A 25,204-nucleotide genomic window follows, 5' to 3' on the forward strand; every position below is an offset into this window, starting at 1 on the left:
TTACTTCCTCGAAGAATTCTAACAGATTTGTCAGGCAAGATTTCCCTTTACAGAAACCATGCTGACTTGGACTCATTTTATGATTAGTCTCCAAGGACCTCAAAACCTCATCCTTAATAATAGATTTCAACACTTTCCTAACCACTAAGGTTAGACTTACTGACCTATAATTTCCTTTCTTTTGCCTTCCTCCCTTCTTAAAGAGTAGAGTAGCATTTGTAATCTTCCTGTTCTCTGGGACCATGCCAGAATCAAGTGATTCTTGAAAATCATGACCAATGATTCCATTATCTCTTCAGGAACTGCTCGCTGGACTCTGGGATGTAGTCCACCTGATCCAGGTGACTTATGTACCATCAGACTTTTGAGTTTGCCGAGCACTTTTTCCTTTGTAATAGCAATGGCATTCACTCCTGCTCCCTGACACTCACAGACCTCTGGCACACTGCTAGTGTCTTTCAAAGTGAAGACTGATGTAAAGTACCCATTAAGTTCATCTGCCATTTCTATAGTCTTTAGAGCATATTGAAATTATCCTTTTGACCTGCATCGATGAGAAAGATGAATTATTTTTGAAGATTCTTTTGTGAAAATTTAAACTGTACCACTTTCAGGATACCTTTCAAATGGATTGAATATTTAAACCATAAGTACTGTGGGAACAGCTTGTGCTTGAATCCTGGTCATATCTAAGACTCGATCAGATGTGGATGGGAAGTGATTCAGTCGTTTGGGATTCTGTAGTAGGAGTCAAAGGGAAATGACTTTGTCTGCTGGAATTCCGTAGTTGTGGCTTTGTCCGGATTCAATTACCCCACTGTTTATTTGTTGTCCCATTGTGAACAACAGTTTTTATTTGTGGTAAGTAAATTGGCTTTTTGGTTTCAGATTCAGTTCATAATGTTCAAACTCAGCCTGAACTTGTGAATCTCAGACAATTAATCCTTGAATTGCTATTCTGGGAAATAGTTTGGGACATTTTGGAGGAACCTGAGATATTCTGTTCCTCCTCTCCATTATCCCGTGATCCACTCTTCTCTCTTACCAGATTCCTTCTTTTCCAACCCTTTACCCTTGCCACCTATCACCTTAAAACTTTTCACTTTATTCCCTCCCCCATGCACCTGGTTTCACCTATCACCTGCCAGTTTTTATTCCCCCCCTCAACCTTCTTATTCTGGCTTCTTCCCCCTTCCTTTCCAGTCCTAATGAAGGATCTGGACCTGAAAGACTAGTCATAGTCATAGTCATACTTTATTGATCCTGGGGGAAATTGGTTTTCGTTACAGTTGCACCATAAATAATAAATAGTAATAAAACCATAAATAGTTAAGTAGTAATATGTAAATTATGCCAGGAAATAAGTCCAGGACCAGCCTATTGGCTCAGGGTGTCTGACCCTCCAAGGGAGGAGTTGTAAAGTTTGATGGCCACAGGCAGGAATGACTTCCTATGACGCTCTGTGTTGCATCTCGGTGGAATGAGTCTCTGGCTGAATGTACTCCTGTGCCCACCCAGTACATTATGTAGTGGATGGGAGACATTGTCCAAGATGGCATGCAACTTAGACAGCATCCTCTTGATGGTTTGTTCACTTCCATAGATGCTACCTGACCTGCCGTGATCTCCAGCTTTTTGACTGAGCTACTCTGCATTTCCAGCATCTGTTGTGTCTATGTTCTCTTCCTTTTTTGAAGTAATCTGTCACCAACAGGCAAGCCCTTATAGAACATAGCACGGTACAGCCCAGCACAGTACAGGGCCTGTTGTTCCGATTTATTTAGAGATCCAGCATGGGTAACAGGCCATTCTGGCCCAACGAGCCCGTACTGCCCAAATACACCCATGTGACCAATTAACCTACTAACCCCCACATCTTTGGAACGTGGGGAGAAATGGGAGCAGCCAGAGGAAACCCACGTGGCCGTGCTGCTCCTCCATCCCATTTTGGTATAGTTTATTTATGAGGTCACAGCCATTTAGAAGTAGATAAAATTCAAGAACAATTTTCTTTATAAAAGTAGAACATGATACATGTACAATGAAAACCTATACCTTGCAATAAGATCAACACACAACCTCGGTACTTTTTGTTGCTATATTTATAATAAAATTACCATTTGTTCCTTATGTGTCCTGTTGTATGACATGGAAGACCATGGTCTTTCCATGACCGTGAATGTTTTGGCAAGTTTTTCCACAGAAGTGGTTTGCCATTGCCTTCCTCTGGGCAGTATCTTTACAAGACGGGTGATCCCAGCCATTATCAATATTCTTCAGAGATTGTCTGCCTGGTGTCAGTGGTTGTATAACTAGGACTTGTGATATGTACCAACTGCTCTTACAACCATCCACCGCCTGCTCCCATGGCTTCATGTGACACTGATCGGGGTGGGGGGAGGTCTTGCTGAGCAGATGCTACACCTTGTCCAAGAGTGACTTGCAGGCTGATGGAGGAAAGGAGCACCTCATACCTCCTTTGGTAGAGATGCATTTCCACCCCGCCACCCAGAATAAAATGATAAATTTTAACTTATTTTTTTCAAGTTAATTTAATTTTTTTCCAAATTTATTTACAATTGCAGTAGAAAAGCGTTGACATTACCTCAGAGGACCAGGTTTAATTTGCTTGATCAGGGGATAAGTTTGATATACATTATATGTCATGTAACCATTTTTAGTGTACTTCTACATTCAGTTTATGCTGTAAAATTTCGATCCCACATTACATTGATATACTTCCCAAAGCATTCATTGACTGCCTGTTCTTTCTGCAGAGTGGGGTAACTGACAGGGAGAAGAGCTTTACAATAGTATAAATGATGCATTATTGCACACCAGTGTACTCGAAACTTCTCCTCAGTGCTATTAAGTCTTTTGCCTCCTGGAAGATGAAAATATATTTATGTGGCTTTTTATTATTGTTCGTGGGCCTTCTTGCTATCCATTTTAGTGTTAGTATCAGCATGATACTGTTATGTGCACTATATTCCTAGGATATATGATGCTTTCTTTCTAGCGTGTGTTTGTTGAAGGCCTGTATAGCTTATTTGTGATGTGGCATTTGATCATTGGTAGCTATTGTGACTTTTTGCTTCCAACTAAATGACTCCTTTGACAGTCTTTTGTTTACTTCCACATCGTTTAAAAATAAAATTGGCCACACTGTACACATCGAGAATTCAAAAGAGTATTTCCAACCTTGGGCCTCCTGTCTCCATTGTATGTTCTGTTGACCGTTCTGTGCCCTGGTGATTGGATCACAGTCAGGTTCTTCACTCATGCCCGGTTCAATGGACTTGGAGGTCAAAAAGAAGACTGTATTTTTGTGACAGAAACTATGGCAATTTTTAAAGAATGTGCAAGTAAGCAAAAGCCATTTAAGTGCTGTGGGGAGATATAGAGTTATTTATCTGGAATTTGAGCCCGTACTAGTTCCATCAAGAGCACAGTTCTGAAATCTAGATAATAACTGGTTATTCAGAAACGAAACACACCTCTCAGTAGTCACGTTATTGTGCACCTCTTGTACCTAATAATGTTGAATATATGTTTGTGGTCTTCTGCTGCTGTAGTCCATTCACTTCAAATTTGACATGTTTTGCATTTGGAGATACTTTTCTGTACACCACTGTTGTAACCCATGGTTATCTGAGTTCCTGTCATCTTCTTATCAGCTTGAACCAGCTTGGCCATTCTCCTCTGACCTCTCTCATTACAAGGCGTTTTTGCCCTCAGAGCTGTATTTTTTTTTGTTTTCACCACTCTCTGTAAACTCCAGAGACTGTTGTGCATGAAAATCCTAGGAGATCAGAAGTTTCCAAACACTCAAACTACCCCATCTGGCACCAACAATCATTCCACAAAGTCAATTAAATCACATTTCTTCCCCATTGTGGCTGTTTGGTCTGAACAGCTGAACCTCTTGACCATGTCTGCATTTTTTTTTGTGAATTGAGTTGCTGCCACATGATTGACTGATTAGATAAATGCATTAATGAGCAGGTGTACAAATACACCAATAAAGTAGCCACTGAGAGTATATCAGGCAGTCAGCTGTTAGCATGTCCTCAATAATATGCTCCATAAAAGTATTATTCTACCAACTTCTGCAAAATATTACTCAATGCCCTTGGAATCAGTTTAATTTTTGTTTTATGCTCTTCATAGACCAAAGGGCCCATGCTATGCTGTAATGTTCTATAAAAAGATTGTTTATCATTCACCAATAAGAGAAATTATTTTTTTAAATTTTGAAACAAAAATTCATTACTTTAGTCCCTATTACTATGTGGAAGGAATTTGAATGAGAGCAATAAAAACAGCATTGTAGTCGATAGTGCGAGAGTCTAGGGCAGAGGACACAGCCTCAGCAGAAAAGATATCCTTTTAGAACGGAGATGGGGAGGAATTTCTTTAGCCAGGGGGTGGTGAATCTGTGGAATTCATTGTAACAGATGGGTGTGGAGGCCAGGTTATTGGGAATGTTTAAAGTGGAGTTTGATGTTTTTATTCTTATTTGTATTTATTTATTGAGATACAGCGTAAAATAGGCCCTTCCAGCTCTTCAAGCTGCAATGCCCAGCAACCTCCAGTTTAACCATCGCCTAATCACGGGATACTTTTCAATGACCAAGTAACCTACCAACTGGTACATCTTTGGAAACAGGGGGAGTATACAAACTCTTTACGGACCGTAGTGGGATGTTCTTGATTAGTCAGGTTGTCAAAGGTTATGGGAAGAAGACAGGAGAACGGGGTTAAGAGGGAAAATATATCAGCCATTATCAAAAGGCGGAGCAGTGAGGAAGGGCAGAATGGCCAAATGCTGCTCCATGCCCGATGGTCTTATGATGTAATGTGGAAATTGTGAAGGAGATGGAGTTAGCTTGCTGTTTCTTTACGCAGAGTCCATTGAAAGCAAAGTGTGGTGTCTATCCGAGCTTTTGTGTTGCTGTTCTCATAGCAAATACAGCATACCACAGCTAACCAACAGGTTCTGTCAAAGTTGAACCATCTGGAACACTCAGTTCTTAAAAGTACACACGCATACACTCACATTAATTTTAACCCTATTTTTAAAGAAAGAATAATAGATTCATATGATACTGAAATATGAGGGGTGATTGATAAGTTTGTGGCCTAAGGTAGAAGGAGTCAATTTTAGAAAACCTAGCACATTTATTTTTCCTACATTTACACACTTAGTCCAGCAGTCGTGGAGCATATGGATCCCTTCTTTGTAGAAGTCGGAGTCTTGGACCTCCAGAAAGTGGTCCACAGCAGGGGTGATTGATAAGTTCGTGGCCAAAGGTAGAAGGAGCTGCGTTATTAACTTCAAACTTTCTGCATTATCACTCAGATTTGAACTGCATGTGCATGTAACAAGAGCTGTATAACTCATCTCCGTCTATCTTAGGCCACAAGCTTATCAATCACCCCTGCTGTGGACCACTTCTACAAAGAAGGGATCCGTATGCTCCACGACCGCAGGACAAAGTGTGTAAATGTAGGAGGGGACTATGTTGAAAAATAAATGTGTGAGGTTTTCTAAAATTGACGCCATCTACCTTAGGTCATGAACTTATCAATCACCCCTCGTACGTCCTAAAGTGCACTAGGACACAAGGACTCATCGTCAGTGACATAACCTGGGGTCATCAGTGTTTCGGGTCTTTCTACATCAGACACTCTTGCCCAGGCGATCCAACCAGGGTTGACCAGGTCCTGGCTTGTGTCTCGGCAGCTTTGGTCCACGGGTCACACCTCTTGATCCATGGCCCTCTGGAGGCTCGCACAGCAGCCTCTGTGACGGTCCTGATAGCTCTTTTATTTCAAGCTATTTATATCAATATGTAGTTATAAATTGAACCAGTTATAAATTTACTGTTTTTATTAAATGCTTCACATATCATTTAAATGGATATCTTCCCCATATAAACACCAGAGATTCTGCAGATGCTGGAAATCTAGACCAACACACACAAAATACTGGAGGAACTCAGCAGGTCAGGCAGCATCTATGGAGAGGAATAAACAGCGATGTTTCAAAATATCATAAGACATAGGAGCAGAATTAGGCCATTCAGCTCATCGAATCCGCCCCGCCATTCCATCATGGCTGATCCCGGATCCCACTCAACCCCGTACACCTGCCTTCTCACCATGTCTTTTGATGCCCTGACCAATCAGGAAACAATCAACTTCTGCCTTAAATATACACATGGACTTGGCCTGTACTGCAGTCTGTGGCAGAGCATTCTATAGATTTACTACTCTCACTAAAAAATTTCCTCCTTACCTCTCCTAAAGAGTTGCCCCTCAATTTTGAGGTTGTGCCCTCTGGTTCTGGATGCCGCCATCATAGGAAACATTCCCTCCACATCCACCCTATCTAGTCCTTTCAGCATTCGGTCGGTTTCAATGAGATCCTCCACTCCCCCCCCCCCATTCTTCTAAATTCTAGTGAGTACAGGCTGAAAGCTGCCAAATGCTCCTCATATGTTAACCCCTTCATTCCTGGAATCATCTTTGTGAACCTCCTCTGGACTTTTTCCAATGACAACTTATCCTTTCTGAGAGATGGGGCCCAGAACGGTCAACAATACTGCAAGTGCAGCCTGACTAGTGTCTTATAAAGGCTCAGCGTTACCTTCTTATTTTTATATACTATTCCCCTTGAAATAAATGCCAACATTGCATTTGTCTTCTTTACCACAGACTCAATCTATAAATTAACCTTCTGGGAGCCTTGCACAAGGACTCCTAAGTCCCTCTGCATCTCTGATGTTTGAACCTTCTCCCCATTTAGATAATAGTCCACACTATTGTTCCTTTTACCAAAGTGCATTATCATACTGTTCCCAACACTGTATTCCAGCTGCCACTTTTTTCCCCATTCTTCTAATCTAAGTCCTGTTGCAATCGCGTTGCTTCCTCAGCGCTACCTACCCCTCCATCTATCTTCAAATCTCCACAAACTTTGTCACAAAGCCATCAATTCCATTATCTAAGTTATAGACAAACAATGTGAAAAGCAGCAGTCCCAATACTGATCCCTGAGGAACATCACTAGTTACCATCAGCCAACCAGAAAAGGCCCCTTTTATTCCCACTAGCTACCACCTGCCTGTCAGCCATTCTGCTATCCATGCCAGTATCTTTCCCGTAAAGCCATAGGATTTTATCTTGTTAAGCAGCCTCATGTGTGGCACCTTATCAAACACTTTCTGAAAATCCAAGTAAATGACACCTACTTGTTACTTCCTCGAAGAATTTGTCAGGCAAGACTTTCCTTTACAGAAACCATGCTGACTTGGACTTATTTTATCATTATTCTCCAAGCACCTTGAAACCTTATTCTTAATAATAGACTCGAACACTTTCCCAACCACTGAGGTTAGGCTATCTGGCTTATAATTTCCTTTCTTTTGCCTTCCTTCCTTCTTAAAGAGTGAAGTGGCAATTGCAATCTTCCAGTCCTCTGGGACCATGCCAGCATCAAGTGATTCTTGAAAGATCATGAGCAATGCATCTGTGATCTCTTCAGCAACTGCTTTCAGGACTCTGGGATGCAGTCCATCTGACCCAGGTGACTTATCCACCTTAAAACCTTTGAGTTTGCCTGGCACTTTCTCCTTTGTCATAGCAATGACACTCACGGAGCACTGGTACACTGCTAGTGTCTTCCACAGTAAAGGCAGATGCAAAGTACCCGTTAACTTCATCTGCCATTTCTTTGTCCCCCAGACAAGCTGAGACTCTTGACGAATTCCTCTCTATTGACGCTGCCTGACCTGCTGTGTTTCTCCAACACTTCCCCACACAAACTTTATTCAGTTTTGGTCACAAACCCTGATTGGCAATTGTTACTTTATTGTGTTCATCACCCATTTTACAGGCAAGTGTGTTGAGGCCCGAGGCAAGCGACTGGCCAGTTCAGCTCGCTGCTCCGCTCTGTGCTGAACTAAGGGTCTGGGAACGGACCCCCTGTGGACTTCAGTTCAGAACGTTTATTGTTTGCACGATTTGTTTTTTTTTCTGCACATTGGGTGTTTGACTGTCTTTATTTACGGGTTCTTTTGGGCTTCTTTGTTTTGTGGTTGCCTGTTAGGAGACAAATTTCAAGGTTGTAAATGTACGATAATAAATGTACTTTGAAAGTTGTTTGCAGAATATATCCATCAGCTAGAAAATATCAGAATCAGATTTATTATCTTATGTTGTGAAATTTGTTGTTTTGCAGCAGCAGCACAGTGTAATATGTAAAATTACAGTAAATTACAATAGGAAATGCTTCATACTTTATTTTCGCCAAACAATTGATACTAAAACATACAATCATCATAGTGATATTTGATTCTGCGCTTCCCGCTCCCTGGAATACAAATCGATAGTAAATATTAAAAATTTAGATTATAAATCATAAATAGAAAATAGAAAAATGGAAAGTAAGGTAGTGCAAAAAAACCGAGAGGCAGGTCCAGATATTTGGAGGGTACGGCCCAGATCCGGGTCAGGATCTGTTCAGCAGTCTTATCACAGTTGGAAAGAAGCTGTTCCCAAATCGAGTATATGCTTAAAAAAAAAATAAGTCGTGCAAAATAAAAGCAAAAATGGTGAAATAGTGTTCATGCATTCATTGTCCATTCAGATACCTGGTGACGGAGGGGAAGAACCTGTTCCTAAAATGCTGAGTGTGGGTCTTCTGTCCCTTGTACATCTTTGTGGTATTTTTTCCCACATCCACTTCAGTTCTTCGTTCAGATATTCTGATTGACTTTCTTGTTCTCCTGAGGGCCTTATGTAACAGGTTCTGAAGGAGGCTATCATTTACCTGAAATATTAACTCCATCTGCCTATATGGAGATCAGAAGATGCCTGTTAAAAGTGTTATCACTGATAAAAGCAACGGAAGCAGCAGAGGTGTTATATTTTCTGTGGGATGAATCAGGCAGAACATATTCTTTGATTGTCATTTTACAGGCAAGTTTGCAGAATAGATCCGTCAGCTGGAAAGTATCCCTGCAAGTTCCACGGTTAGAAGCTGATATTTTTCCTTGTGTCTGCTTAGAAAGAGTAGAATCATTGCTCAAGCCTTCAGTATCACTTAAGTTATCGCTTGGATGACTGAATGTGCTTATTTTCACAGTGCATCTGGAAAGATTTGCTGCTATATTTTATGTAATTTTAGAGAATAAACGAGAGATTACAATTATTCCTTAACAAATGCTCCCTTAGTAAAAAAAAATGTTGTTAAATGACAAGTGGGACCTATAGATCTCACATTTTAATTAAATTGGTTGCCTAAAGGCTTGAACAGAAGATGTTTTCATTTTTTATTGGGTAATATTTTCGGTAGTTCTTCATATACGGCACATCACCTTTACAGAAGAGAATGCTTCGTGGTTTTATCCACAGTACTATTTATTGGAGTGCCTATATTATCAGTGTTGCCAATGCTTCTTAAGAAGAACATTATAACTATACATTATATTTCCATCGTGTCAGTACCAGCATGATCACATTTTTAGCGAAATACACAAAATGCAAGTAGCATCCTGATAAACCTTATTGGTAGCCTGGTAGACTTTAAAGAAATCAATATTCATGCCATCAGTTTGGAGGCTACTGAAAGGAATATGAGAAGTTACTCCTCCAACCAGAATTTGGCCTCATCATGGTTTTAGAGGACGACATGTCAGATATATAGTGTATAACTTGAGGTTTTACTGTTTGTATGATAGTTTCTTAGATTTTCTCCTGAAGGAATAGCATGATTAGATTCTGAGAGAGACTGAAGATCTGATCAGGGAGAAAAAGAGACATATGTTTGGTAGATGCAGCTGTAATCAAGCTAATCCCCTTGAAGAGTATCAGGGATGGAGGCATACTCTTCAGAAGAAAATTAAGTCAAACGAGGGCCACGAGGCGCCCCTGGAGGAGCAGAAGGGTGGTGACAGGATCAGTTTGGTGACCTACATGGGGAACCACAAGAAGTGGGGCAAAATCATAAATGATCACTTCTTGTTTGTATATACCACAGAAAAGCCAGTGAGTTCAGAGAAATGAACACACTTTCCAGTTTAATGACTTTCCTACAGAAGGATGAGCAATAAGTAATTCTCCATGTGCAGCCTCACCAACAGACTATAGAACTGCACTATGACCCCCAACTTTTATACTCATTGCCCTGATTGATAAAGGCTAGCATGCCAGAAGCATTCTTCACTACATGTGACTCCACTTTCAATGAACCATGTCCAAAGTCCCTCTGTTCTACAACATACTCCACGGCCCTGACATTCATTGTGAAAGCCCTATAATTATCATAATTTTACAATTTATTTATCTATTGTACGTTCCTCCGCTTGAGCATGTGGGTTTGTTCCAGTTTCCTCCCACAGTCTAAAGACGTACTGTTTAGTAAGTTAATTAGTCATTGTAAATTGTCCTGTGAGAGGCTAGGTTTAACTAGGTAGGTTACTGGGTGGCATGGCTCATTGGGTCGTGTATTTTGTGTTTGTTACTCTGGATTTCCAGCATCTGCAGACTCTCTTGAGGTTTCTGTTTTTGATTTGCATGTCACACACACAATGCTGGAGGAAATCAGCAGGTCAGGCAGCATCTATGGAGGAGAATAAACAGTCATTGTTTTGGGCTGAGACCCTTCATCAAGACTCATGGTCCTGGCCTGAAATGCTGACTGTTTGTTTCTCTCCACAGATGCTCCTAACCTGCTGAGTTCCTCTGAATTTCCAGCAGACAGACTGACACTAGGCAGACAATCGCTGAAGATCATTGATAATGGCTGGGGTCACCTGTCTTGTAAAGACACTGCCCAGAAGAAAGCAATGGCAAACCACTTCTGTAGAAAAATTTGGCAAGAACAATCATGGGTGTAAGACCATGATCACTATGGCACATAATGATGATGGTGATTGCAATGTACCACTGGCTCAGAACAACAAATTTCACAGTGTATGTTGGTGATACCAAACCTGATTCTGATACTGATTCTAATTCTGAAATATCGCTTTGGCATTCACACTACTGTATTTTGTATTTGTGTTTGAATGTCTTCTAGTGACTTCGTAAGAACAGGGAAATAAGATATGTAAAATTCGCCTGGATTATTTTGGACCCTTCCCTAATACTAAATTATTGAATGGGTTTTGGGACCAATTATAATAATCTGCCAGTTTTGCAAGTAATTCTTTCCTCTAATTCACAAAACATGGAGTTCCCGGTGTTGCTCAGTTAGTATGCAGTGATTAATTCCAGTCTAACATAACAGGTGAAGTGGAGCGTGTTTCTCCATAGTGTAGGGGCCATGTATCTATTTTCTGCCTGTCTGTATTGTATTTTGTGTTGTGCATTTATTATGGGTAATTTGTTACGTGGGTTGGGCTGTGGTAGAAGTGAAGGGTATAGTTACACGCTTTGTCTTTAGTTAGTCTATAGTCTGGCTAGGGTAGGGAGTAAGTCGGGAGAATAATATTCTTTGGTTCACTGAAATATGTTTAAGAATACTTGGCTTAAGTACATTTAAATATGCTTAGACTGGTTATTTTGTTGTATCAGTAGTGTAGTTCCATTAATTTTATTGTGACAAGATCATTCGACTTTGCTGGTTTCTCAATTAAGGATCAACCGTACTTTCTTTGGCTTAGAACTTTGTTATTCGTGGAGAGCATGTCCTAGTGTCAACCCCCCAGTGCTTTATCTCTGAGCAGCTTTGGTTTGTTTTCCAGTAACCACTACACTCATGGAAGTGCAACATGGGATTGCATTCAGTTAAAAAAAAACATTGACAGAATAAGATTACAGTCAAACGTTTATTGCTACAGTAATTTATTAAATCAGGGTTTTCAACTAATTATTCTTGGTCAATATGGTTCTGTTTCTGGCCAGCAAACAATGCTTGAATTTTGATGAGATTAGTTCCTTTCCATGGGTTTTTCAGTTCAAACAGAATATAATTTAAGAATAGGGGGACAAATTTTGCAAGACTCTGAATAGTCTGGTCCAGAGCACATCACAGAATCGCTTTTGTTTTATAATCCTGCTCGAGCTTCAGGTCTTCTTCCACCAATCTCTTAAATTTAAACAATCTCCTTCAAAAGGTAATTGAAAAGTCAACTTTTTTGAACTATGCTCCTTAACTGTGGAACTCAATACCTAAAACTGTTAGGGATGTAGACTCAGTTGACACTTTCAAACCCCAGCTCAAAACATGTTTATTTAACCTTGCTTTGTTAAACTAACTTTGTTATGCCTTTTATTTGCACTTTGTATCTCATTGTAAAACAATTTGAAATGCATCATTTGTATGGAAAGTGCTCAATAAATAAGTTCTTCTTATTATTATTAAGACTCGTGCTAATCTGAACTGAGTCAAGCACAAGGCTCTTTTGTCACAGTACTCTTCAGCTGGATGCAGTGCACGTCCCTGACGTTGATCATGTAACTGTTTTACAGGCTATGGTTTCGTAGACTTTGACAGCCCCGCAGCTGCACAGAAGGCAGTGGCGTCACTCAAAGCCAGTGGAGTACAGGCCCAGATGGCAAAGGTGAGAATCATGACAAGGAACCATTTCTATTCCTGCATTGCAGTGTTACTTTACCAGAGGGATGCATAATAATAGAATGTGGGTTTAAAGAAGTTACCAGTTAATATTTCCAATTAATTAAGCAACCAGTTAATTTTCACTTAATATTAAATATTTTTATCATTAATATCAATGTACTTTTATAAAACATCGGTTTGACTTGTTGGTGATGAGTATACGTAACTACCTCTTCTTCCATTCACAGGTAGAATTGTAAATAAGCACTTCATGTAAATACAATGATAAATGTTTAAGGGGAACATGGGGGGGAACTTCTTCATTCGGAGGGGGCTGAGGGTGTGAAATGAACTAGAAGGAGAAGTTGTGGATGCGGATTCGATTTCAACATTTAAGATACATTTGGATAGGTACATGGATGGGAGGTGTATGGAGAGCTATGGTCCAGGTGCAGGTTGAGGGAACCAGGCAGATTAATATTTCTGTGTGGATTAGATGGGCTGAAGGGATCTACTTCTGAGCTGTAGTGTTCGATGACTCAAACCAGTCTTGTATATCACAGTGTTCTAAATTTTGGTTTGAACATACTGCTTCCTGTGCTGCTGAGGCCTTGAACCTGGCTTGAAAGGCTGGAAAGATAATTATAGACAAAATGTAGAGCTTTGCTTAATTATCTTTGGGAGTCATGGATTAAATATTGGAAAAGATTTCCTAGTAGAATGACAAATGGAGTAAAGGATAGTCCTTTCTTTTCAATACTGCATGCTATTTGTTGTTTTTATTGCCACTTGCAATAATTAAGTTGTAACAGTGAAAATGTAAATTTTCATATAGCTTCAAGATTGATGTCATTTCCTGCATGTTATGTATTTTAAATTTCAGTAATATTTGAGTAATCTTGTAAATATGCTGTTGATTAAGCATTCTTTGTTTAAATAATTAGTTATGGGTTCTATGTAAAAGTAGGTGAATGGCACGCGTTATCATGCCACCATGTGATACATGCACGCCTTGCTTAAAGTACAATGAAGTTAGACTCACATTTCAAACTCTGTCTTTTCCTTTAAATTAGTTTTATGTTTTAGAGATACAAAATAACAGTGTCAATTATGTATTTTAAAAATGACTACCTAGCCTTTGAGATATTCAAGTTTAAAAGAAAAATAGCCCTTTTTTTCTTTAGAGCAGTGCATTTTCTTCACAAAAGGGGAGACAATTGAGTCAAAAAAGAAAATGGAAGAAATCATGGGTTCATAAATAATGAATACTGGGTGATAATAATTTAAAAAGGAACAGAAGTAGTTAGCTACATCGAAAAGATTGGCTCATTTGATTACACAAACGATAACTGAAATATATATACTGAACAGATTGAGCAGTATTTTAGAACAAATGAAATAGCCAATGAGAAATAAGTACAAATTTTGTGGAGTCCTTTGGATTTAAAGGCATACAGTTTGCTGAGAAATTTAACTGCTCCAGCCAAACTAGGTGAAATGAGCATTGTTGATATTGTGAAAGTAATGCAGGAACATTCAGAACCAAAACCCTTGTTGATTGCAGAGTGCTTTAGGTTTCATAAGTGGAATCAAAAGGAAGGGGAGTCCATTTCAGCCTATGTGGCTCTATTGAAGAGATTGTCTGATTATTGTTAGTTCTGCGATGAGCTTAATGATGCACTGAGAGACCATTTAGTTTGTGGAATCTTACAAGGAGGCATTCAAAAACATTTAAAAGAACATTGAAATCGCTGTTTCAATGGAAACCACAGACAGAGACACAATTGAGTTGCAGTCAAGAATGAAAGTGAGCATGAACACAATTGCAATGGTTCAATAAAAGATGACCTGAATGAACAAAGTGTGTTACCATTGTGGCAGGGCCTTACATATACCAGACTAATGAAGATTTAAAGGCAATACGTGTACAAAAAATGCAACAGACTAGGACACATACAAAGCGAATGAGAGGCAGATAGAATTAAGTGGATTGCATAGGGAAGAGAAAAAGATAAAATGTTAAAAAGATCGTTAACCTACATGCTGTTGTTGAAAAATCTAATAATGATGTGAGTGATGCAGGACTGTGTAGCCTTATGATATAAAATGTGAAAACTAACATTAGTGAAAGACACTAGCTTTGCTGTTGCAGTCATTGTACAAAATGAGTTTGAGAAGCATTTCAAAGATACTAAACTGAAGTCTGCAGATATCCAACTAACAATGTATACTGGAGAAAAGATAATTCCTGTGGGAATGACATTTGTAACAGTGAAATACAACAACCAGCAAACCATATTGGGCTTGAATGTGGTAAAACCAGAAGGACCAGCATTGTGAGGTAGAGTTACAACGTGATTGAAAATCCATTCACATCGCTGTAATGGAATCAACTGGATAGTATAGTGTAGTGTGTATACAGTTGAGATGCATTCTGTATTGAGTTGGAGTTTATAATTAAGCAAGGAGGAGATTTGTGTATAACAGGACTGTACATAAAATGACTCTGATGGGGAGTGATAAAGTAGTGTGTACTGGTGGGGAAGTAACATTGACATATAACAAAAATTCAATAGTAGTATTGCTTTTATATTTATGCTTACTGTATTTTTAATGCTACATTGGATCTGGAGTAACAATCATTTCTTTCTCCTTTACACTCGTACTGAAGAATGACAATCAACAATATTGAATTTTGAATCATAACCAAGTTGATTGTTCCGAATTAGGCTATGATTTTCCAAATCTTCATTAGTTTTGTCCCTAAGGATCCTCTCTCACAGCTTCCCTACCACTGACTTGAGACTCACTGGTCTGTAGTTTCCCAGGTTTACCCTATTTCCCCTCTTAAACAATAATGAACCAGAACCTGTCATGAACGGTCCATTCACTGACCCATTCTGTCCTCTCCCTCACATTTATTCTTCATAATATCTGAATTCCTGTCTTGACCGCCCCCCTCTACTTCTGTCCCAAGTCCTCTGTGTTGTCATACTTTGCTGTCATACACTCCCCCATCAGGTGGTTGGCCTGTCAATTCAATTGTATGTTGACTGGAAAAACTTCTGCCAATATTTTAAAAAATGATGGGATATTATTTGGCGATGTACAGTACACCTGCAGAGAGACTGGATTTGCGGGTGTTGTTTTCACTAGACTGAGGGAGGCTGAGAGGGTTATAAGATCATGAGGGGTCAGAGATAAGGTGGTTTGTCCCAGTCTTTTCCCATGGTAGGGAGTCTAAAACTTGAGGGTTCAGGTTTAACGTGAGAGCAGAAAGGTTTAAATAAGACTTGAGAAGCAGGTTTCTCCACATAGAGCTGTGTGAAAAAGGTAGAGTGAGCTGCCAGAGATATTGGTGCATGTGGATGCAATTGTAATCTTTAAAAAATGTTTGGATGGTACATGAATTGGAAAGGTTTAGAGCAGGGAGTTCCCAACCTTTTTTATGTCAGGGATCACTACCATTAACCGAGGGGTCTATGGACCCAGTTTGGGAACCCCTGGCTTAGAGGGATATGGTCTGAATGCAGGCAAATAGGACTGGATGAGGAAGACAACTTGGTCAGCATGATTCAGATGGCTGAAGGGCCTTTTCCTGCTCTAAGGCTCCATGCCTCCATATTACCAAAGTCCTCATTTGGAAGTCATCCCTTCTCAAATACAATTGGAATCCTTATTCCTAGCTCTATATTTGGCTCCGAGTGAATATCTGGATCTTTATGTCAAACTTGTAATAAATCCTGCTTTGTGCATCTTAAATTTACATTTCAATGTCTCACTTAATCTTTGAGGTGCAACCCCTTTGTGTTGTGTACCACGTGGTAATGACTTAGAATCACAACGGGATCAAGTGCGTGCCTGAATAGAAAAGCCTACAGAAAGTAGTGAATAAAGCCCTCCCCGCCATTCAGCACATTTACAAGGAGCGCTGTCACAGGAAAGCAGCATCCAACACCAAGGGCCCCACCATCTAGGCCATGCTTGCTTCTCACCGCTGCCATCAGGAAGATGGTACAGAGGAGCCTCAATCACCACAGCACCAGGTTCTCCTCAGTCATCAGGCTCCTGAACCAGAGGGAATACTGTAACTTCACTCGTTCCAACAATGAACTGTTCCCACAAGCTAGGGACCCACTTTCAAGGGCTTTTCATCTCATAAGCATGAGAAATTCTGCAGATGCCAGAAGTCCAAAGCAACTCACAGAAAATTCTGGAGGAAGTCAGCAAGTCAGGCAGCATATATGGAAATGAATAAACAGTCGATATTTCAGGCCAAGGGCCTTCTTCAGGACAATCCTATGGTGACTTCGGTAAAAAAAAATTTACTTTGAATTTTGAACTTTGAAATAAAAAGACAGCTCTCTGCCAAGAAAAGATGCCTTGAAAAATGTTTAAAGCTAAGCTGTGACCTTTAACTTGAATCCATCGGGTCCATTCTGAGACTATTGTCGTCACATTAGTGCCAGGTTTGCAGGCACAAAGTCCATGTTAATTGAGTTGGATTCCATAGATTGTTTCTGAACTGGGAGGTGATTAGATTTCATTGTGTATTTAATATTTCACTAGTATTTGAGTACTCTTGTCTGCGTGTGTGTGTATATATACTATGTGAGACGTGCATGACTCGCTTAAAGTAAAGAACAAACTTGAGTCGCAAACACGAGGAATTCTGCAAATGCTGGAAATTCAAGCAGCACACATCAAAGTTGTTGGTGAACGCAGCAGGCCAGGCAGCATCTCTAGGAGGAGGTACAGTCGACGTTTCAGGCCGAGACCCTACATCAGGACTGGAACAAACTTGAGTCTCACATTTCTCAACTCTCTTGTCTTCTTTTGAATTAGTTTACTGTTTTGAAGTTATACTGTTGTTCTGCCCGGTCCCATCAACCTGCACTGGGACCATATCCCTCCATCCTCCTCCCATCCATGTACCTATCCAAACTTCTCTTAAATGCTGCAATCAAATTTGTTTAAATTTTTAGAAATTTATCTATCAGAAATCAACAACCACTTTTCAAAAAAAGCATGAATTACATGTACATGAATTTTGCATTCTTGCAGTGATTGATGAGCCTCTCACATTGCAAAACTTAACATTCCTGAGTCATTTCCATGAACATCTGCTTTCATCAGTCTGTGTCAGCTGAGTGAACAAATGTGTTCTATATCTTGGGTGCAAACAGATCTGCTTCTCACTCCATGACTGCCCTGTGCAACCTCGTGCCAAAAACTGGAAGCTTTCTTTAAGTTCACACTTAAATATTTTTGTACTGCTCTGGTGTGCCATTGCCTTCCCCACAGATGGATGTAGTTTCTGAATAATTTGTAAAGTTGGCTGAAGAGTGGGTAAAGAAACCACGTGGCCACTTAGGAACCTATACATAGATTTTTTTTCAGATCCTTTGTGTAGTTTTACATTGATTCTATTGCATTGCTTTGTTCTACCGTGAATATCTGCAAGTAAATAAAACTCAGTGTAGTATATGGTGACATAGATGCACTTTGATAATAGATCTACTTTGAACCTTGAACATCACCAGACTTTCACGGCAAGTGTTTGCATTGCATAGATAGGATAGCTGCATTTGAAGGTTAAGTTATTGCAGTTACCAAAATTATGCTTACAATATATTGGTTGCCAACTTTGGGTAATTATTTACAAACATTCTTTATACGACAAATGATGGTTATGTATTGTGCTCTTAAAGAGAGATTCGTATCAGTCAGAGGTATCTTCCTTTCAGAATCAGATTTATTTATGTATTTATAATTGAGTATTTTTTGTATATTGCACTGTGCCACTGCAATACATAAAAATTTCAACTGTATTGAGAAATATATATATATATATATATAAAGTAGTGTTCGTGGGTCCATTTTCTGTTCAGAAATCTGATGGTGGCAGAGAAGAAGCTGTTCCTAAAATGCGTTCATCAAAAACACATCGGGGATCCAAACCAGCCTTAGGCTTTGCTTTGTGATAAATACAGCATTAATGCTCAGACTGACTCTGCTAGCAAGAAGCGATCATATTGACCGTATTTTTTAAACCTTTGGCTAATTCTGGATGCTTGTATGAGACATAACAGAGCATCATGTTGCGCTACATGTCAAAGTTTGGTGTTGCTCTTGGCAGAGCTTGTCTGCATCTCTGCCTCCCACAGACAACACCACAGCAACAACTTGTTCACTTGCTTCATATTCCGAGTCTAATCAGTTGCACCTGTGCATACTGATGATGCTTTTTGCAGATTCACTGCACCTGAAGTCAAGGCCTTTCATTATCATACTTCATATATTCCATAACACCAGCATTTCCCTCTTCGGCTATCACTATTACTTCATTGAAAAACTTCAATGTGTTTGGTTGGCAATAAAAAAAATACTGGCTTCCCATTGTTCTCACTTTTCAAATGCCACAGAAGGTGATAGAGCTTTTGGAATGGGCTGCTACATAAGAATGTATGATATAAAGCATCTAGTTATGAGTTACCCAATTAATTTTCTTCTTACTCCACTTCAAGTCATGACATCTTTACTTGATGGATTTGATAGATGTTGTTTTACCCACAGTTTAAATTAATTGCCATTTCCAAAAGCTCCCTTCTAGAAAGTGCTATAAGGCTATTAAAACTAAAGCTCCACTCTATCTTGAAGTTTCTTCCACCAGGCAGTTAATCTGATCAACTATTCTAGCTACATGCCCAACCCCCTCTATCTGTTGCCCCGTCACTGCACTGTAAACACGTTTTCCACTTTTTAATGCTGTTCCTATTGTAAATACAAATGTTGTGTCATTCTTTTAACCTACTCTAAAGGTACTCTAACCCTTTCATTCCACATACCCCTCCATTTTTGTACCATCCTTGTACCTTTCTAAGAGTTTCTAAAATGCTCCCTAATGTGTCTCCCCCTACCACCACCTCTGGCAGGGCATTCCATGCACTCACCACTCCTGTGTAACAAAGTTACCCCTGGCAGCTGTCCTATTCTTCCCTTCAATCACCTTAAACTTATCCCCCCTGGGTTTAGGAATTTCTGCCCTGGGGGAGAAAAGTCTTTGGCTGTCCACTCTGTCTTTGGCTCTTATAATTTTGTACACCTTTATCAAATCATCTCAAATCCTTCTTCACTCCAGAGAGAGAAGCCCTAGCTTGCTCAGCCTATCCTCACAAGACATGCTGTCCAAACCAGGCAGCAGTCCGGTAAATCTCCTCTGCACCCTCTCTAAAGCTTCCACATCCTTCCTGTAATTAGGCGATGAGAACAGAACACAATATTCCAAATTTTGGTTTAGAATGGGCAGCAGTAGGTCACTATGGCATAGTGGTTAGCACAATGCTTTACAGTCCAGGTGACAGGGTTTATTTCCCACCACAGCTTGTAAGGAATTTGTACGTTCACCCTGTGACTCTCGGTGCTCTAGTTTCCTTCTACAGTCCAAAGACATACTGGTTGGTAGGTTAATTTGTCATTATAATTTGACCCATGATTAGGCTAGGATTAAATCTGGAGGTTGCTGGGCAACGAGGCTCGAAGGGCCGGAAGGGCCTATTCCGTGCTGTATATCCATAATTTTTTTTAATTCTGGAAAATAAAAAAAGAATCTAATTGTTAAGATAAAACTGGAGGATGTGATTAAAATTCAGTTAATTCATATTCTGTAGAATATCTGTGAAGCTGTAAATTTCAAATATATTTTTTAGATATTATGCGTTTTATTCAGAATCTGGAGGTTTGAGCAATGATAACTGCATCCGGACTGTTGGAATGAATAATGTTTTATGGTTACCTGATGGTGTGCTTCATCTCCAGGGTGTTCATTTCTGTACACCAGTGTTTCTTACTGCTGCAGCAGCAGTTAATTGTCCCTTGTAGCTGTGAAATACATTTATTCACTCTTATAGACAGAGGAACAACAAAATTAACATAGAATGCTAGATATTGCTGATATATTCTGGGTGCCTAACACTTTTACACAGTACTGTATATTATTTCTTTCCAGTTTTCAAGTAATATGTAATTCTACTGAGCCAAACCAAAGTTAAGTACTCTTATTTCTATTTCCAAAGCAACTTCCTATTTTAACCGATATACAGTACTGTGCAAAAGTCATAGGCACCCTAGCTATATATATGTGCCTAAGCCCACAACATCGACTGTTTATTCATTTCCATAGATGCTGCCTGACCTGCTGAGTTCCTCCACCATTTTGTGTGTGTTGCTTTGGGTTCCAGCATTTTTAGAATTTCTCGTGTTTATTTATGTATGAGGGATTTGAGTTTGCCAGTGGTTATTTCAGCATTTATTATTCATTTGTAACATGCAATTTTAATCACTGCCTTTTACATTGTGTATTAATAATCTTTGCACATTTTAATCTCATCTTTTCCTGGAAGTTTCCTCTTGAGGCGAATGCCTTTATCGAATGGAATAGTTCAGGAGCCATATTCAGGACTTCTCTAATCCATTCAAGAGGTGGCAGAAATTTTCTGAGCTTTCACCATTCTCCCCGCCTAGTTCAGTTAAAATTGAAGAGGGGAAGAAGCTGTTCCTCAAACGTTGAGTGTGTGACTTCAGTTTCATGTCCCTCCTCTCTGATGGTAGCAATGAGAAGGGGGCATGTCCTAGATGGTGAGTAGTCCTTAATGTTTAAATCTCTCTCTCTCAGGCCTTTTGACAAAATTCTTGATGCTGGGAAGGCTAGTGCCCATGGTCAAGCTGGAGGAGTTTACAACCCTCTGCATCTTTTTCCAACCCTGTGCATTGGCACTTCCATGCCAGATGGTGATGCAACCAGTTAGAATGGTCCCCATGGTATATCTGTAGAAATTTGCTGAAGTCTTTAGTGACACACCAACATCTCCTCAACATCTCCAGCTTTCCACAGTCCTATTCTTTTACTCTCTATGTCCCCACTAATCCCCTCTCCCATTTTCTCTGTGTCTACAACCTATTAGTTTCTAAATCTCCAAATTCCAGTGGTAATTTAATTCTCACATCTCGCATATAGTTCGTGACTTGTTGAACATTTCCAGGATTTTTTATTTTTAGGTGTATTTATAATGTATTTATCAGTTCTCATTTGATTCAACATAAACATCATGTGAAGCAGAAGAAGTAATATTCACATTTAATTGCAGTATTATATTTAATTATATATAAAAGCAGAATTTTTTAGTTAACAGAATTCCTGAGGTGAAGTACTTTGTTAAACGTATCTAAGCAAATTAGATTTGCAACATGTATATCTGCATTTAAACTAATTTGGTGAATCAGCTTATTATTATCACATGTACCAAGGTACAGTGAAAAACTGGCCTCACAAACCATTCTCACACATCAATTTCCCCAATGTTTGTAAGGAGTTCATACATTATCCCCATGACCGTGTGGGTCTTTTTTGGGTGCTCCAGTTTCTTCCCATAATTCCAAAGATGTATGGGTTAGTAGATTAATTGGTCACATGGGTGTAATGGATGGCATGGCCTTGTTGGGCCTTAAGAACCTGTTGCTGTGCTTACCTTTAAATAAATAAATTTTTACAACAGTCCATCAAAGTAGTACAATGGAAAATGACAACAGAGTGCAGAATCTTTGCTTCAAGAGCCTAATGGTTGAGGGGTAATAATTGTTCTTGAATCTGTTGGTGTGAGTCCTGAGGCTCCTGTACCATCTTCCTGATGGCAGCAGCAAGAAGAGAGCGTGGTCTGGATGGTGAGGGCCCCTGATTGATGGATGCTGCTTTCCTGCGATAGTGCTCCATATAGATGTGCTAAATAGTTGGGAGGGCTTTACCCATGATGAACTGGGCTGTATCCACTACTTTTTGTTAGATTTTCCATTCAAGGGCATTGGTGTTTCCATAACAGGTTGTGATGCAACCAGTCAATATACTCTCCACTACACATCTATAGAAGTTTGTCAAGGTTTTAGATGTCGTGCTGAATTTTCGTAAATTCCTAAGGAAAGCCATGCTTTCTTCATAATTGCATTATGTGCTAGCCGAGGACAGACCCTCTGAATGATAACACAGAGGAATTTAAAGTTACTGACCCTCTTCACCTCTGATCCCGCGATGAGAACTGACTCATTGACCTCTGGCTTCCTCCTCCTGAAATCAGTAATCAGCTCCTTGGTCATTTGGTGTATTTGATACAATTAATACTTAAAATGCATTAAATGTGTGTGTATATGAGCACATTGAAAGCTTTGCACAGAGAATATATTTGAATGCAGTCATTGCTGTGAGTAGAGTGGGGCATCCAGTGCATTTGAATAAAATTTTTGCATTTTGAAAGGAAAGTTCCGTGTACAAGTTATGCTTTGGATGGAAAGGGAATTCAAGGCACTTAAACATCATTTATGTTGGAGACAGACTATTGGTATTGGAGTCATTTATGCCACATAAGGAGAGGGTTGCTGGTGTACTTGAGTACATGCAAACTACATATGGGGAGGTACAAACTATATTTTTAAACTTAATGGATGTTACATATAGATAATGATCAATAATGATGATATGTATTTGAACTCAATTAATATTCCGAATGAAGAGGGCTGTTAGCTACTGTTAAATGTAGTTTGTCTTTGCTGATGAACAGTTAATGCTTCAAAATGACTCCTCCACTTGAACACAGTTAATGTTACTTACTGTAGGATCTCTGATGTAGTAAAAGCAATTCAGATCGATGGGACTGGCAGACAGCAGTCATGTTCCAGTGAGCTTTGAGCAGCGAAGGGTTACTGGATGAACTCTTGCCCTCATTCTCATTTTTTCAACATGAGATCTCCATGCTCAGTTACAATTCTCAGTTTGCATACCTGGATTCTGTTTCTCAGCAGTTTCAGTTAATAGTATTTTTAGTTGTTAAGAGTTATGATCTGACAGAGGAGGTGAATGTTCCTGGTCATTGAATGAAGCAGAACGAAATTCATATGCATGATGTGCTGATTTTCAAATTTAGGAATAAGCCCACAATATCAAATTTAATATTATATTAATAATACCCAATAGCAAAGCTTTCATGTTGCTGGAAAGGATAAGGGTGTGAAAGAGAGAGGCAGTAAGTGAGAAAGAGACGAGTTTTCTTGTACTTGAAAACTACTTACTACATACAGAACAGAACTCTCAGTTATTGTTCAATATGATTTGTTTTTGTTGATAAACCACTTCCTCTTCACTATCCCAATCCCCCACCCAGTTCCACCCTTTTCCCCAATTTCCTTTCAATGCTCCGTGCCCTTCCCTCTGCATTGTCATCCCCATCTTCCTACCCTCTCCTCTATGCCATGTGTGTATCCCCCTTTAAACCCCGGTTCCTCGCTCTTTTTTCCATTTCCTATTTCCTTCCACTTCTCTCAATCTATTTAGCCACACTCCCCTATCTCTTTATCTCTAGTACAGTTTCAGTAGATCCATCCCAGTCTCTTCAGCTCCATTCCAATCTATTTAGATCCATTCCAGTCCCTTTAGCCCCAATCCAGTCACTTTAGCTTCATTCTTACTCATTAGCTCTATTCCAGTCTCTGTAGCTCCATTCCGGTCTCCAAAGCTCCATTCTGGTCTCCAAAGCTCCATTCCGGTCTCCATCGCTCTATTCCGGTCTCCATAGCTCCATTCCGGTCACCTTAGCTCCATTCCGGTCTCCAAAGCTCCATTCCGGTCACCTTAGCTCCATTCTGGTCTCCATCGCTCCATTCCCATCTCCATCTCTCCATTCCCATCTCCATCTCTCCATTCCCGTCTCATCTCTCCATTCCTGTCTCCTTGGCTCCGTTCCAGTCTCTTTAGCTCCATTCCAGTCTCTTTAGCTCTATTCCAGTCTCTTTAGTTCCATTCCAGTCTCAGTAGCTCCATTCCAGTCTCTTAAGCCCCATTCTAGTCTCTGTAGCTTCATTCCAGTCTATTTAGATCCTTTCCAGTCTCTTAAGCCCCATTCTAGTCTCTTTAGCTCCATTCCAGTCCCTCTTGCTCCATTTGAGTTTTTTCAGCCCCATTTTCCTCTGTCTGCAGCCTCATTCCCCAAATCTTTACTTCTCATTAGTCTGTTTTTTTCCCAGTCCAAATATTTAAAAAAGATTAGCTTTATTTGTCATGTGTAATTCGAAACGTCAAAACCTAGATTGAAATATGTCTTTTGCATCGACGACCAAACGGTGGTGTGCTGGGGTCAGTCTGCAAGTGTCATCATGCTTCCAAAGCCAATGTAGCATGCCCACAGCTCACTAATCGTACATCTTTGGAATGTGGGAGGAGGCGAGAACACTCGGCGCTAACCCATGCAGTCGCAGGGAGAACATACAGATTGCTTACAGACGGAGCAGGAATTGAACCATGATCAGTGATCACTGGCACTGCAGAGTGTTGAGCTAACTGCCATGCTACCATCCACCCAGATGTTTAAATATACTCCCCTCTCTTAAAGACCCCTCTACACTCTGCCACCGTCTATTCTTCATTTTAACTCCCCCTCGCCTTTTTCAGTGGCAAAACAGTTTTTGTTCACACTCGTCAAACATGTGAATTTTCTGCTAACAGTGTGATTAGTATCACAGTCAACTCAAAATATATTATTTTTAAATTGCTTCATTAATAACAATATCTGTTGCACATTTTTTTTACATTGTCAA

The 25,204-nt window shown here is 39.8% G+C and overlaps 1 protein-coding gene across 12 annotated transcripts in view; it reads left to right on the forward strand.

The window, feature by feature from the left end:
* LOC134357816 (RNA-binding motif, single-stranded-interacting protein 3) overlaps positions 1 to 25,204 on the forward strand; it is a 1,318,209-nt gene that overhangs the window by 955,750 nt on the left and 337,255 nt on the right. For all 12 annotated transcript variants that reach the window (XM_063069497.1, XM_063069500.1, XM_063069498.1 and 9 more), the window contains one exon: positions 12,481 to 12,572. In XM_063069497.1, coding sequence (XP_062925567.1) covers positions 12,481 to 12,572 — 92 coding nt within the window. The remainder of the gene's footprint in view (positions 1 to 12,480; positions 12,573 to 25,204) is intronic.

Source organism: Mobula hypostoma, chromosome 17 (assembly GCF_963921235.1).
Source record: "Mobula hypostoma chromosome 17, sMobHyp1.1, whole genome shotgun sequence".
Taxonomy (NCBI): domain Eukaryota; kingdom Metazoa; phylum Chordata; class Chondrichthyes; order Myliobatiformes; family Myliobatidae; genus Mobula; species Mobula hypostoma.